We start from the raw sequence: 15,265 nt of genomic DNA, 5'->3' as shown, positions 1-15,265 counted from the left end.
AGAAATGTAAACTTTTATCAATTAAAATTATTATTAAAGAAGATACATTATCATCAGCTTTTCATTGCACCCTAAGGACCACAGGGCCCCTTTACAATATATACTCTTAACTGAAGCTTCCTGTGTATGGTCTCCCCCATTAGAATTCAAGTTCCCAGAGAATGGGGTATCTTACTTTTTTCTTTGCATCCCCAGGTTTAGACTGTACTTACTGTGCTCAGTACTGGGTATGCAGAGAAAGGCAAAAACAGCATGCACACACACACACATATACATACACACATGTATATGTAATGTGTATATTATGTGTATATATACACATGTGTAAACATCTATGCAAGCATACGTACATGAATTTACAGAGTAAATGGAGTAATCTCAGAGGGAAGGAATTATCAGTGAGGAAAAAGAGTGTGGCAGAGAGGACACTGGAAAGATTTCCTGCAGAAGATGGTATTTGAGTTGAGTGTTGAAGGAAACCAGGAAAGTCAGGTAGAGCTGAGGGAGAACATTCCACCTATGAGGGACAGTCAGTGAAAAAGCACCAAGTTGGGAGAGGGGATATCATGTGAAAGGCTGAACAGCAAGAAAGCTAATATTACTGGATCAGAAAGTAAGTGAAAGGAAGTCAACTGTAAGAAAACCAGAAAGATTGGAAGGGACCAGGTTGTATATGGATTTAGATACCAGAGGATTTTATATTTGGTTCAGGAGGTGATAGGGAACCACTGTAGTTTACTGAGTTGAGGGAAGCAGAAGACGTGCTCAGACCTGTGTTTTGAGAAAATCACTGTGTCAGGTAAATAGAGGATAGATTGGAATGAGGAAAGCCTTAGGCAAGTAGAACAATTAAAAGGTTACTGCAATAGTCCAGGAGTGAGATGATGAGAGCCTATACCAGAATGATGACTACATAAGCGAGAGAAGTGGATGTGTACAAGAGGTGCTCTCAAGGTAGAAGTAATAAGACTTGTCAACATGCTATATATGTTGAATGAGTATAAGGGAGTAGTTGAGATTAACACCAAGATGCTGAACATGGGAGCGTGATGGTGCTAGGAGTAGTAACAGGGAATCTTGAAAAGGGGAAAGGTTTGGGAGTAAAAAGTAGGAGTGAATCCTATTTTGGATGTTTTGAGATGCCTATGGATCATTAAATTTTAGATATGCAAAGAACAGTTGATGACAGACTGAAGTCAGGAGACAGACTAGGACTGGATATATAGATGGAGAAATCATCTACATAAAGATGGTAATTGAATTAAGGAAGCTGATGAGATCACCAATTAAGATAATATAGAAGGAAAAGAGAAGAGAATCTAGGACAGAACTGTGGCACCAACATTTAAAGGCATGACCTGGGTGAAGAATAAGCAGAGGAGATTGAACCAAGAGAGAGCAATGTCATGGAAACCTAGAGAGAAAATGTCCAGAAGAGTGATCAGCCGTATCAAAGGTTACAAAGAGTTCAAGAAGCACCATGACTGAGAAAAGGCCATTAAATTTGGCAACTAAGAGATCATTGATGAATTCTGAGAGAGAAGTTTCAGCTGAATAATGAGATCAGAAGCCAGAATGAGAAAAGTTTACAATTGAGTGAGAAGAAGAAGAGGAAGCAAGTGTAGACAGCTTTCTCGATGAGTTAAGACAAGAAAGGAAGGTGAGATATAGGGGGAATCTTAACAGGGTTGGCAGGATAATGTGGTTGTGTTTGTAGGCAGTGGGGAATGAGCCATTAGATAAGGAATGATTAAAGATTAGTGAAAGAGTGGGGATGCTAGAGCACTCGATTTTCTAGAATGGCATCAAGCATACACTTACAGTTGTTTTACTTGGGAAGAAACACCACCTCCTTATGCAAGACAGGCGTGAACGAAGAGATAATATGGGAAGACATTTGAACAAAGTGAGAAGAAGAAGGAGCTTTTATCCGGTAGCCTCAAATATTTAGTGAAGTATGATATATAGTCCTCAACTGAAAGGGTAAAGCAAGAGGATGATGATATGGGAAACCTGAAGAAGGATGAAAATATTCGGAATAGCCACTGTGGCAAGTGGGAAAATGAATTGATTTAAGAGATATAAAATGATTGCTTTTCTGCTGTGATGGCCCACTTTAGATTAACATAAATTTGTAATGGAAATGGTAAGATTAATTCCAGCTCTATTCAGCAACACACATATAGAAGCAAAACTGGCAGGTGATGGGAATAACAAAGTTGGGGTTTGGTAAATCATAAACTGTTAAAGGCCAAGGAGTCAATGGATTCAAATGTAGACAATATTTTATCATTGAATTGAGATGGGAGAGAAGAGTACATTCAGTACATGGGTTATGGTTGGCAATATCCTCAGTAGTGACCATACTGGAGGTCCCAGGTGATGACAAAAAATATTCTTACAGGTCATAAGATAGAGTGAAAAATGGAATGATGAAATGTTATGATCAGATAAAGGAATTTCAGGAATTTCTGAACATGGAAGTACAACATTTATGGTGATGGCAAAATAAAGATATGGCAACATCTATGTAGAGCTGAGGTAGTATGGAGGACTAGGTCATGGAACTAAGTCATAATAGCTGGCATTTATAAAGCATTTTAAACTTTACAAAGTTGTTTACAAATACTATTTTATTTTATCCTCACAGCAACCCCAAGAGGTCAGTGCTATTATTATCTCTATTTTACAGATGAGGATATTGAAACAGACAGGTTAAATGAATTGCTCTGTAAGGTTGGCAGTCAGATTTTAGCTCAGGTTTTGTAACTCTGGGTCTTGAGCTCAATCCACTGAGTCATCTAGCTTTGGGTTAAGGACATGAGGAGTTAAGAGTATTTGAAGGCGTATCAATATAATTCTTGAAGTATCCTAATATGAGGCCAAGAGATGGAGAGTAGAGAAAGACTAGGAGCCAGTAACGTGAATTCATTGAAGACTGAAGGAAAATGTCCTGGGGACTGATTGAGATAATGGTTACCAAAATCTAGATCTGGAATAAGTGATAAATAAGAAAAACCTCAAAAGAAGAGAAATTGCTGAGTAGTAGAGGGATAATTAAGAAGTTGGGGCAATAGGGAAGAAGAAGTATTCCAACTCTTGTACCAGAACCAGTCAGTGGAAAGAAGGGAGAGGTCTATTCAATAAAATTCAACCAGTACTAGAAAGGGTGGCCAGGATTACAATGTCATCAGGAGGGACCTAGATCTCAATGAGTATCAGAAATTGGAAGGAATAAAAAAGGAAAATTTTAAAATTAAAGCAAATTTGTTAATTATAGAGCAGGCATTGCAAAGAGTACAGTGGCAGGAGCATAGGACATTTAAAAGATAGAGTTGAAAGGGATCTGAATAAAGGAGCACATTGTAAGAGATTAGAAATGGAGGTTACACTTCAGCAACCAATAAAGATTGGGGAGACTGTGGAGAACATGAGACTTAAGTTAGACCTTAAAGGATAGATAGGAGAGATAGGTAGGTAAGAAAAGAGGAGAATGACAAGACATAGAAGTAAATTGGGGGCAGCTTATGGAAGACTTTGAATATCAGTCTACATAGCTAGGACTTGATCATGCAAATTGTATGTAGATTGTTTTTTAATGTAAAAAAAATTTTGTCAAACCCCCATGTGATTGTAGTTTTAGTATTAATATTTATTATTCAAGAAAATACGTAATTATAGATTAATGCCTGGTACAAGTATGGATTCATGGAATAATGCAATGTGAACTCTGTCACAAAAATTCTCCCTGGTATGGAAACACCACTGTAGGTAATTGGCAGCACTGGAGATTTTTCAGTACAGTGTACAGTACATACACATTTTAAGATAATTAATTTGGCAGCAGTATAAAGGATGATTAGTCTGGGAAAAGGACGAGATACGGAGACCAGTTAGGAGTCTGATGTAATAACAGGCGTGAGATGAGTAGCGTCTGTGCAAGGGTACTGGCAGTGGGAAGAAAGAAGAACAATTGCGAAGGGTCAAAAAGTAAGAATTAAAGCTCTGTTGATAAGGATTGGGTAGCTCCTAAAATAAAGTCAGACAGGAGACACATCACATCATTCCCAGGCTTCTGGATCAAATATTTTAGATGTTTAAATTATTCACACTTTTAGATTGCAAACATAAAACAGAATAAAAGATGAGTACTTGGAATTACTGTAACAAGTACCACAACTCCCAATGTTTTTTCAAGTCAAAAGACTTATTCAGGAACACATTCATACAAGGGAATTCAAAAGGAAGAAACTCTACTTCTTCACCCAAAAATGAGCTGACTGAGTTTTTTGGCCTTAAAAACTACTGGTTTTTAATCTCTTAGTCTTGAAAACTTCTTTCCCTCTCTGGTTGGCTTTACAAGAGGGCAGGGCAAACATTTTCTCTGATGTAGGGAATGGGGAACCCAGATTCAGAGAAGTGGACATGATTATTTTGCCTATAGCAAGAGGATGGTTCTAAGATGGAGTCACTTATGTCAAGGAAGCAGGATACAAAGCTCTGATCTTTGGATCTCCACTGGATGCAGCAAGTGGATAATAAGACGAATATGAATTAAGTGCTGAGCGGACTCCTTTTCAAGAAGCTTTGGAGATGTTTTAAACTCTGTTTTTGGCTATAACTTTTAACTGACAACACATTAAATGCTTATTCAATTCAGCAAACATTCATTTACTCAGTCAACAAGAATATTTGCCATGTGCCAGGCATTGTGCTAAGCAAAACAAAAGAACACCTAGTGCTCATGAAGTTTCCATGTGAGAAACAACACATAAATACATACATAATATATACAAGTCACTTTGTGTGATGGTGGGATTAAGTGCAGCAGCACACATGGTGACCAGGAAAGGCCTTAAGTAAAAAAGTGGTTCTGACGTTGAGTCTTGAAGGAAACCAGTTATTCCAAGAGGCAGAGATGAGGAGGGAGTGAATTCCAGGTATGACAGACAGTGTGAATGCCTGGAGATAGTAGATAGAATGTGGTGTGCATGGAAAAATAAGTAGCCCTGGATCATAGTGAAGGAGCAGCATATGTGAAAGCAGACTGTCAAACCAGGAAAGGCCAGGCTAGAAGCAAAAATAAACAAATGAAAAATTTTTTACCAAATTGTTCCTACATGTGTACAAGACACCAAAGAAACAAGGACACAAATGAAATAGTTGGTGCCCTCAAGAATGTTACCTTCTACTGCATTGACCCAATGGGCAAAAATAAATCCAGCACAAGGAAAAATGAGGCAGGAAAGAGTACAGTATTAACAACTGGGGAAGGAGAGGAACCAGACAAAATGAAAGAATGTGCCACTTGTGTTGAAACCAAGGATTCTGAGAAATTGAGGTGAGGAAGGGATACGTTGCAACATGAGAACAACTTGTACAAATCTATGGAGGTAGGAGATAATGTATTGAGCTTGAGTAATGGCTAACAGTCTGTTTAATTAGAATATGAAGGGCAATAGTTATGAAATGGGGCTGGAAAGATAGAATGAGATAGAGTGTGGAGAGCTGAATTTATATTTTGTCCTCCAAGTACTGGGAATTTATAAAGAAATAACCTACCAAGACAAGCAAGACTTTCACAGAATCTGAGTTGTAAGGTAACTTAGTGACCCTCTATAGTCTGTGATAACACTTATCTGACACTACAGACAAATCACCCTTTCTCATTTTCAGCCTGTTTACCCATTCATAAAATGAGGACATCTGTTAGACTTCCCCACAGTATTGCAGGGAGGCTCAAAATGATAATGTGTGTAAAACATTGCAAAGCTTGTTTTGTAAATATTAACTATTTTTCTTCTTCATATACTTTTGTTCTTATATTTTTTTGTTTGTTTTGGGGATGACAATGGGGTTCGGTGACTAGTGTCTGGATTTCAACTCGGGTCCTCTTGACTACAAGACTTGTGCTCTATCCACTGTGTCATCTAGCTGCCCTTCTTCTACTTCTTAAAGTGCAGGTCCAGTGATATCCCTACTCAGTAATCTTCAGTGGTTCTCCATCTCATTCAGGATCAAATACAAATTCCTTTGGTGTTCACAGACCTTTATAACCTAGCCCCTTTCTACCTTTCCAGGCTTCTCCTGGCCAGATACTGTGATCCACTGACATTGACCTCGCTGTTCACAAACAAGACACTCCCTCTCTAAGGTCCAGGCGTTTTTCTCTGCACACTCCATGCCTGGAATGTTTCCATCCTCATCTTTAATTCTTAGCTCCCTTCAAGTCTCAATTAAAATCCCATCTTCTACAAGAAGCCTTTCCAATTATTGCTGTTGGTGAGTCATTTCTGTTGCTTCTGAATCTTCATGACCTCTTGGCAAGGACATAATTAGTGCTTAGTAAATGCTTTTTTAAACTGAATTAACCAATTTGATTTAAGACTCCAAAATTTAAGTTGGAGAAGGACTGCATGAACTGACTTTTTCAAAGGCCAGACTTCTTTTGATATTGACATACCAAGTATTACGTAAAAAGTTAATCACTTAAAATTTCTTCAACTACTCACTTGGCACTTATGTACTGCCCTATATTATAATTTCTGCGTATTTGTCCAGTATTCATAAATGGATTATAAATTTCTTGAGCAGCACAAGTATACCTTGTATAATTTCTTTAGTTAAGGACCCCTAAATATTAGTTGAGAATTAATTGATGATCTTAGCTGTTTCAGAAGATCTTTTACTCATTCTTCATCTCTTACTCTTTCTTCTCTTATTCCTTATAACCAACCAATCATCAATTCTTGTAAATTCCTTTACAGCTTCCTAGTTTCTTGCTTTGCACTCTCAGTGCCACCACCCTAGTCCAGGCCCACTTCCAAAGGTGTATGAATTGTGGCAACAGCCTCCTAATCTGGTTTTCAACCTTCCAGTCTAACCATTGTAAAAAAAAAAAAAAACCCAAAACATTTAAGTGCTTATACTGTCCTAAGGACTGGGAATACAAAGAAAGGTGGTTGTCTTTCAAGAGGTCATATTCTAATTGGAGAGACAACATGCAAAAAAGCTATTTGCAAATGGGAGTTAATCTCAGAGGAAAGCTGCTGGCAACTGGAGAGAATGGCAAAGATCTCTTGTTAGAACGTAGGATTTGAGCTGTCTTGAAAGCAGGCAGGAAGTGATCCTACATGCCACCATCATATTTATTTTCTTAAAATGCTGTTTTGACTATCAGTCGCCTGTTCAACAACTTCTGAGAGCTCCCTAGAAGAGAATAAAAATCTAAATCCCTTAGTTTGATATTTAGGGTTTTCTATAATCTGACTCCTTTTACTTTTCTAACCTCTCTCAATGCTGCAGAAATCTGTGACTTCATCCAAACTGGCCTGAAAAGATCTTAGGTTTTCTTCTCTCTCGGTCTTTGCCTCTTTGTGGTGTAATGGAAAATGCCCTGGTCCAGGATTCAGAAGATTCCACCTTTAGTTTTCCAACTACTACTATGGAGATGTAGAGGGAATCATTTAACCCCTCTTTCTCAACCCTTCAGAAAGGGGATTATATTACATATGTTGTAAGGTTTTTTTCTAGATCTGAAATTCTGAAACTCTTGTTCTCTCTTTCTTCTATTTAGAATGAACTCCCTGACATCCTTCTTCCTTGCATATCGCCCCATCTCTGTGAATACCTTGCCCCCCTTTAAAAAGGCCTCATTAAAATCTAGCCTCCTCATGATGCCTTACCTGTTCACTCTAGTCATAATATTTCCTCTTTGTGGATTCCTATATAGTAGTTCCAATGGTACCATTCATAGAACATGTATACACTGCTTTGCATTAGAACTATTTGTGTAAGTTATTGCTTTTCTACAACACAATAAGCTCCTATTTGGCAGGATCCATGTCTTACTAGCATTATCTCCCCAATTCATCATTTATACACAATGGGTGCTTTTAAAAATAACATATACAAGAAGTGCTTAACATATATTTGCTATATGGTGCTGAATGAATATTTGACACTCTTCTCTCTGAATGGCCACAATTCCAGTTAAAAGACAATAGAAAAATGCACAGACAAAAGTGATATAATACTTAAATTTATTACAATATACAGAAATCCAAATTTTATTCTCATATTACCATAGAGTATTTTACAACCCATAAAAGAGTCAACGGAAAGTATCAGGGAAGAAAGGGAATTTCATGGAGCAAACAATATAGTCCACTGAATTAAAATACACTAAAACTGTAATATGGTAAATAAAGTCCCATAGTATTTAGCAATTGATGCATTTAGAAATACCTTATAGATTGAGTCCCTTCCAGGATTCACAATTGCCAAGCAACAATTTATAGCTGACAAACTCACAAATAAAGCTTGTTTAAAATCAAAGGTAAGGAAATACTGAAAAGTTTAAGACATCCTACTAAACAGAATATCTTTATATGACTCAAGAGATTTGGAGCCTGTCCCTACCAACCTCAGTGTAGACAAACCCCTCATCCAGTAACATTCACAGTGAACTAGTGATTTTTTTAATGGAAGAGGATGACCTTATCTAGGGGTTTTTTTTTAATCTCCTCTTCTTCTCCCCTAACTTACTCTTCATTTGATTTTGAATCTACTTCTAATCAGACTAAAAAAATGGTTTCTTCTTCTCAACTAAAGCTGCCATCCTTTCCATGCCTATATAAATCATACAGAAAAGACAATGTAGGTAAAATTGAGGAGAAAAGTAGGCAGTGGAGGCAAGATCGGAGGAAAGCATGGAAGAAAAACAACACTCTTTTCTCTTTCACTTTTGCCTTCCTAAAGGTGTCTGCTCTTCACCATTTAGAACTTTAAGGGTCTCTGAGAGCACAGACCGCAGCATCCCCTTATTATAATTGCCTACCTTCAACCACCAAGTGCACCATGGACACTGAGATGGCTGAAGAGGGATTGGTTCTTTTATCTCTATATCATCCTATAAGGTCCTCTTTCTCCTTAGTCTGTCATTTCCATGCCCCTCTAAATTTTTGTATGTTAAGTGAATCGTGTTCCTGTACATCACTTTGAAACAAGAGAACTTGAGAATTTGGCAAGAATGAAGGCACAGAACCATAACAAAGGATGATCTTTAGACCAGGGAGTTACAGATATACAGGATAAATACAATACAGTTAGTCTTACACAATCCACTAGATTTGCAATAAACCAGTTTTTATTGTAGGTCACACATTAGTTAGGTAGTATATCTATTTGGGGGCCAAAATCAGTTTGAGGTGTAAAACAGTTATTCAAAATTTGATATAAACAAGCCTAGAAAAATTTAGAATTTTCTAATTTCAATTTGTCCTTGATCAAAGTACATCCATGGTTCCAAAACTAACTCTGATTGACTAACATTATTTTGCATTTATGAAAATGAGAATTTTTAGAAAGGGAACCCTTTTAAATTTTTTATTTAGTTTTTTATTTTTCCCCAATTACATGTGAAAACCATCTTTAACTTTCGCTTTTAAAACTTTGAGGTCCAAATTCCCTCCCTTCCTCCCTCCCCAACCCCCCTTCTTAAGAAGGCAAGTAATTTCATATAGATTATACATGTGGAGTCATGCAAAACATTTCCATATTAGTCATGTTGTGAAAGAGAACATAGAATGAACAAAAACCCTCAAGAAAAATAAAGTTTAAAAAGGTATGCTTCAATCTGTATTCATACACCATCAGTTCTTTTTTGGGGGATGGATAGCATTTTTCATTGCAAGTCCTTTAGAGTTGTCTTAATCATTGTATAGATGAGAATTGCTAAGTCATTCACAGCTGATCATCTTACAATAGTGCTTACTCTGTACACAGTACATTTCACTTTGTATCAGTTCATGTAAGTGAAAGGGGACCTTTTAAAGAGACAGAACACAGGCAAGGTGAGTCAATCCTTCAGAACCTTTTTTTTCAAAAGTGCTATCATCACATTGTGGAGATCTCAGAGAAGATTAAGGCTAGCAACCACTGAAACTATCCTCTTTAACACTTTTTTTTTGAGAGGGACAATTAATTATTCTATAGCACTAGGATTTGGATGATTCCATAACCACTTTTCTCTGATCACCTTTATTTTAAAAAAAAGCTAATATAATATATAAACAGGTATACTCATTCTTACACACCTGCCCTTCTATTTGCCTTCACCTGCTTCAAAAAGTACCCCCAAAAGATATCTGCATAGTGGGCACAGCTGGCACCTTAAAATCACTGTGAACCCTGAAGTCTGTTTAACCCAATAATGAAAAGTAATTTCCTTTAAGCCATAGATCAAACTTGTGAGAAGACAAGTTATATCTGAGTCATGGTAAAACATAACATAGCCAATAAAAATACTCAAAATGAATATCACAGCTGAACTTTAAGTACTTTTTCTTCTTGGCAAATTCAACTCTAGCTGTGGGTTGTTTTTGTTAACCTATCAGTCCCTATCATCCTTTTCTTAATGTTCTTAAAGTTCGTCAGGAGGAACTAAAACTGTTGCACAAAAGACCCACTGACTGCAAATGACCTCTAAATTATATTTAATATGACAGACTAACTGAAAAACTTGCTTAATCTTCACCACTGTTATCTATTTAAGTGGGAAAATCAACTCCAAGATCATTGAAGTGTTCAGGGAAGCCAACAGAAATCATTCTAAATCAGCCCACCTTCAACAATGTCTAAGCCAGTGGTTTAAACTCTTCTCAGTGCTCAAAATATTTGATGTTTTTCATACACGTTGGACTTCTTTGAAGAGTATTCTACCTCAACTGCCTTGTATCATTGTAATGAAAGTTATCAAGCAAAAGCCTTGGATTCTGTACAGCAGTTGAAAATGTCAAAAAACAACTTCAAGATTAATGTCTAATCTACATATTACCCTCCCTCTCAAATATCAGAAACCCAAATAACTTATCATAAAAATACAAGCTCTTGGTTTTGAAGAAAAACGTACAAAATGTACTGCACATCTAAATATGATCCTGATTGTCCGAAGTGTCTGTGACAATGTGAGATTTCAGTTCTTCTTGCTTTTGCAGACTCCATTTTTCACAGTTTTTGGCAGCCTTTGACCTTTGGTATAAGCGCGATACCAAAAGTGGGAAAACAAGAGCAGGAAGATGCACCCATAGGACATGATGATGTATTGGAAGATGGGATACTGGTACTTGCAGTCCTTCAAAAGGAAGGAGTGTCCTATGTGGACTGTCACTAACACAAACTGAACCTAAAGAAGAGATAGAGGAAAATAGTCAGGTGTTTTGTTACTGTTTAAACACTCTTCTCATTAGTTAGCTGTTTAATTCTTAACCACTTGTAGAACCAACTTATACCTTTGATCCACCTCTATTGACTGCTCCTGGGCCCTGCAATTTTGCTTAAAAAGTGACTTCCTCAAGATTTACTTTGCTGTGGATCTAAGTTCAGAACTGGTTCACACTGGCAACAGAGAAGACCTTCTTTGGAGAATCCAGGTTCTTCTAAATGTGTCCCCAAATGGGGCAGCTAGGTGGCACAGTGGATAGAGTGGCAGGCCTAGGAGTCAGGAGGACTTAAGTTCAAATCTGACCTCAGACACCTACTAGCTGTGTGACCCTGGGCAAGTCATTGTTTGCCTCAGTTTTCTCATCTGTAAAATGAGCTGGAGAAGGAAATGTCAAGCCACTCCAGCATCTTTGCCACAAAAACCCCAAATGGGGTCATGAAGAGTTGGACACAACTGGAAAAACAACAACCTAAATGTGTAGGGGTTCTCTTTGCAAAATGGGCTAAGAGCACCCCTGACTTTGAAGTAACCAAAAGAATTCCTAGCATCTTCCCACACACTAAGCCCAAGAGTTCTTCAAGAGTATGCCCCCAGTTTTTGTCAGGTGTGCCCCAAATGATATGGAAGGTCCACTTTCAATTACATGGGCATGTGTGACTTGGGAATTAGATTGAACTTATATTTTCATGCAACTTACAATTACATGTATATACGGAAGTCTCTCAAACAACACTGAGCTACAAGCTTAAAAAGAGTTTGTGAGCTGTTGCTTTATGCAAATATGGCTTTCTCTTCTGTTCTAAGTCTTCAGAGTAGACTCTTCAAAGATGACATTTTGCTGGTCTCAGTGAGTTCACAGGATCCTAGGGGACCTCAGAGGCAACATAACTCAACCCTTTCATTTTACAGATAAGGAAACTGAGGCTCAGGGAGGCTAAGTGACGTAACCATGGTAATAATGCTAGTTAAATATCAGAGGCAGTATCTGAAGCTCAATCTTCCTGGCTCTAGGTACAGTATTTTTACCACAACACCACGCTGCCTCTATTAGAACAACAGAGAGAACAGAGAGTAGGCCCTTCTGGGTGTACTCAAGGGTAACCATCTCTAGGCACATATTCAAATGTTGCCATGGCATAAGTCCTGAATCAAAAATTAATTCTTCCACCTTAAGACAGGGAACGTATGACAGATTTGTTTTATAGGTTGCCTAGCATATTTTGGGCACTCAATCTAGGGTAAGCAATAACTAGAAGTTCTCTTTGTAAATGTCAAACCTAGCTATACAACCCTAAATTCATGCTTTCTTCTTCAGCTTTGGTAGAATGTGAGGTCAATTTGCTGAAGAGAGTAGGTTGCTGATACGAAAACATCTAAGCTAATACTCTGCTTAAGCCTTAAATAACACTTCTAAAGGCAGCACAGCTACACATCACATTTTTGTAGGAATTAATATGACGTAGAATTCAAACTTTTTTTAAAGGAACATTGATTGATCACCTTTCTGAAATTTCGTTTTCAGTTCTTACAATAATCCTCTGGTGTTAAAGAAATATGGGAGTTTATTCATATTCAGTTTGGGAATGGTGGGGAAGAGAAAGGAGGATTAATAATTTTTAATTGCTTAAAAATTAAAAAAAATTCACCCAGTATTGTAGGATAAGCTATAGAGAGTTTAAACCAAGCATATGAATTTTTTCTCTTTCTGTTCGGTATTATAGTTATAATAGATCCCATTAGGCTGATTCATGTCAATTATTCAAATATACCTATTTGGTTTAACTATAAATGAAACAGCTGGGATGGTACATACATTATTCTGGCTTAAGATTTTATAATCAGTACTTACTATTTGAAAAATATACTCAATTGTTTTCAGCTAGGTTCCTGATAAAACTAAAATTATATCAAAAGATTAACTACACAATGTACAATGATGAAGTTATTTATTTCCTCTGTGGACTATTTAGTTGGGAATATAATTTACATAGAAATGGACTGATTTCCACTTTGTTGGGCTTAAAATCCACTTTGGGGGAAGGCGAGGGGAGTTACTCACAAGCTGTAGTGTTGTCAAGTATTTTTTCCACCACAAATACTTTTGGTAGGATGGTCCCAGAGCACACAATCCATAGTAGGTGTACATGACTACGTGGACAGCTGTATTCAACATGGCATGAAATGTTCCCAAACCACCTGCAAAACACAGCATTGTCACTGGTTGTCCAAGAGATGGATTTATATAACTGAAGATTTTTAATGTCATTATTCTTTGAGTTTTAATCAGAAGAAAATGTCATATGAGAACTCAAATTTGCTGAATCAACAGACTTAACAAATTAGAAAAAATATGAACAATTTCACAAGATTAGCAAAATCCTTGAGAACTTTAGCAAATACAATTTATTTATATGAAACGTAAAATGGCTCTTACTTCAAATACAAGACGAACTCCATTTATAATGATTATATATCAGAACATTCTTTTTAAAATTTACTTGTTCTACCCACAATACATTTCAAAAAATATTTCAAAAATATTTTCAAAGTAACACAATAATTTGTAGCACTTATAGGCAAACATTCAAAAAGGCTTCTTCTTGCCCCAGGGGCATTACAGCAGGTAACATATTTTTCTTAGTTATTGAGAGAAGATAACAGTTTTGTTGCTTTAAAATATATTAATAAAAGCATTTTGCTTTTTCCAGAGCATAGTGCTCTTTTACTTCATTAATATAACAAATCCTCAAAAGCTTCAGACTAATTACTGGACAAATCCAATTTGAACTAGAAAAAATTGAAATTACAAAATTTTAAAAGAAAAGAATGCTTTAAAGCCTTCTAACAATTCAAAAATCTGTACTTTCATCAATTGGGTTATTTTCCAATAATGTAGTTTAGTAGGTCTTGTGTGCAAAGCATTGAGTTATGATCTAGAGATGCAAAGACAAAACCAAAGCAAAACAAAAAAAAAAGTTCCTTCCTATACTTTCCAAAGGGGGAAACAAACAGGAAACACATAAGCAACTACAAGATATTTGAGGAAGGAGAGAGTGCCAAAAATTGGGGGGTCATCAGGTAAGGCTTCCACTAAGACGTGGTACCTGAGAAGAGCCTTGGAGGAAATGAAAAATCCTAAGATAGGGTTTATTAACATATTTGTATCATGGACTCCTTTGAGTCTGGGGAAGTCTTATGAATACCTTCTCAGAGTAATGTTTTTAAATGGATAAAATGTAATGTATAGGATTATAAAGACAACATTTATATTGAAATACAGTTATCAAAATATCTTTAAAAAACAACTTCAGGGACCCTAAGTTAAGATATCCTGTTCTAAAAAGCAGAGGTGAGAAGGAAATACAAGCCAGGTGTGGAAAATGGATTGTACAAAGCAAAGAGTCTATGAACTGGAATTCTGAATTCTGGAAATTCCAAGGAGGCTAATTTCAATGGAATGTAAAGTGCCTAAGAGGGACTTACATGAAAATGCTGGAAATGGGCCTTAAATGCTGGGCTAAAGGTTTGTATTTTATTTCAGAGGAAATAGGGTACCCCTAAAAATTTTTTAAGCAGAGGTGTATTGTGGTCAGACTTATACCTTACAGTGGTTATTTTGGGAACTTCCTGGGAGGCTAATTGGATAGAGTAGAGGCTGGAAGGAAGAGGCCAATCCAAATTATTTTTGTAATAGTCAAAGCAAGAAATGATAAGGACCTGAAGCAATTTCAGAAATGTTGTAGAAATAGTATCTGTAAGAATTGGTAATTGACTGGATATGAGTGGTGAAAGGAAAGAATTAGGGATAACTCCAAGTTGCAAATCTGAGAGTAAAAGGATAATGATGCCTTCATTAGAAATAGGGGAATTTGATGGAGGAAAAGGTTTACGGAAGAAAACAATGCATTTCATATCAGGCATACTGAGTTTGACATGCTAATGAGACACCCAGATGAAGTTCAGGAGAAAGATTATATTATCTTCGTGAATTTCAGCGGCCACAAAAAGTGATCAACTGGTAGACCATCTATGGTGTTAAAC

General features: G+C 36.8%; 1 protein-coding gene across 3 annotated transcripts in view; it reads right to left on the bottom strand.

The window, feature by feature from the left end:
* Positions 1–8,025: 8,025 nt before the first annotated feature.
* ELOVL7 (ELOVL fatty acid elongase 7) overlaps positions 8,026–15,265 on the bottom strand; it is a 121,158-nt gene continuing 113,918 nt past the window's right edge. For all 3 annotated transcript variants that reach the window (XM_072605567.1, XM_072605569.1, XM_072605568.1), the window contains exons 7-8: positions 13,284–13,420; positions 8,026–11,185 (exon numbers count right to left, since the gene is read on the bottom strand). In XM_072605567.1, coding sequence (XP_072461668.1) covers positions 10,976–11,185; positions 13,284–13,420 — 347 coding nt within the window. In that variant the 3' untranslated portion in view covers positions 8,026–10,975. The remainder of the gene's footprint in view (positions 11,186–13,283; positions 13,421–15,265) is intronic.

This window comes from Notamacropus eugenii, chromosome 4 (assembly GCF_028372415.1).
Source record: "Notamacropus eugenii isolate mMacEug1 chromosome 4, mMacEug1.pri_v2, whole genome shotgun sequence".
In the NCBI taxonomy this organism is placed as follows: Eukaryota; Metazoa; Chordata; class Mammalia; order Diprotodontia; family Macropodidae; genus Notamacropus; species Notamacropus eugenii.
Note: the sequence above shows the minus strand (reverse complement) of the source record. Positions and strands in the feature narration are given on the sequence as shown.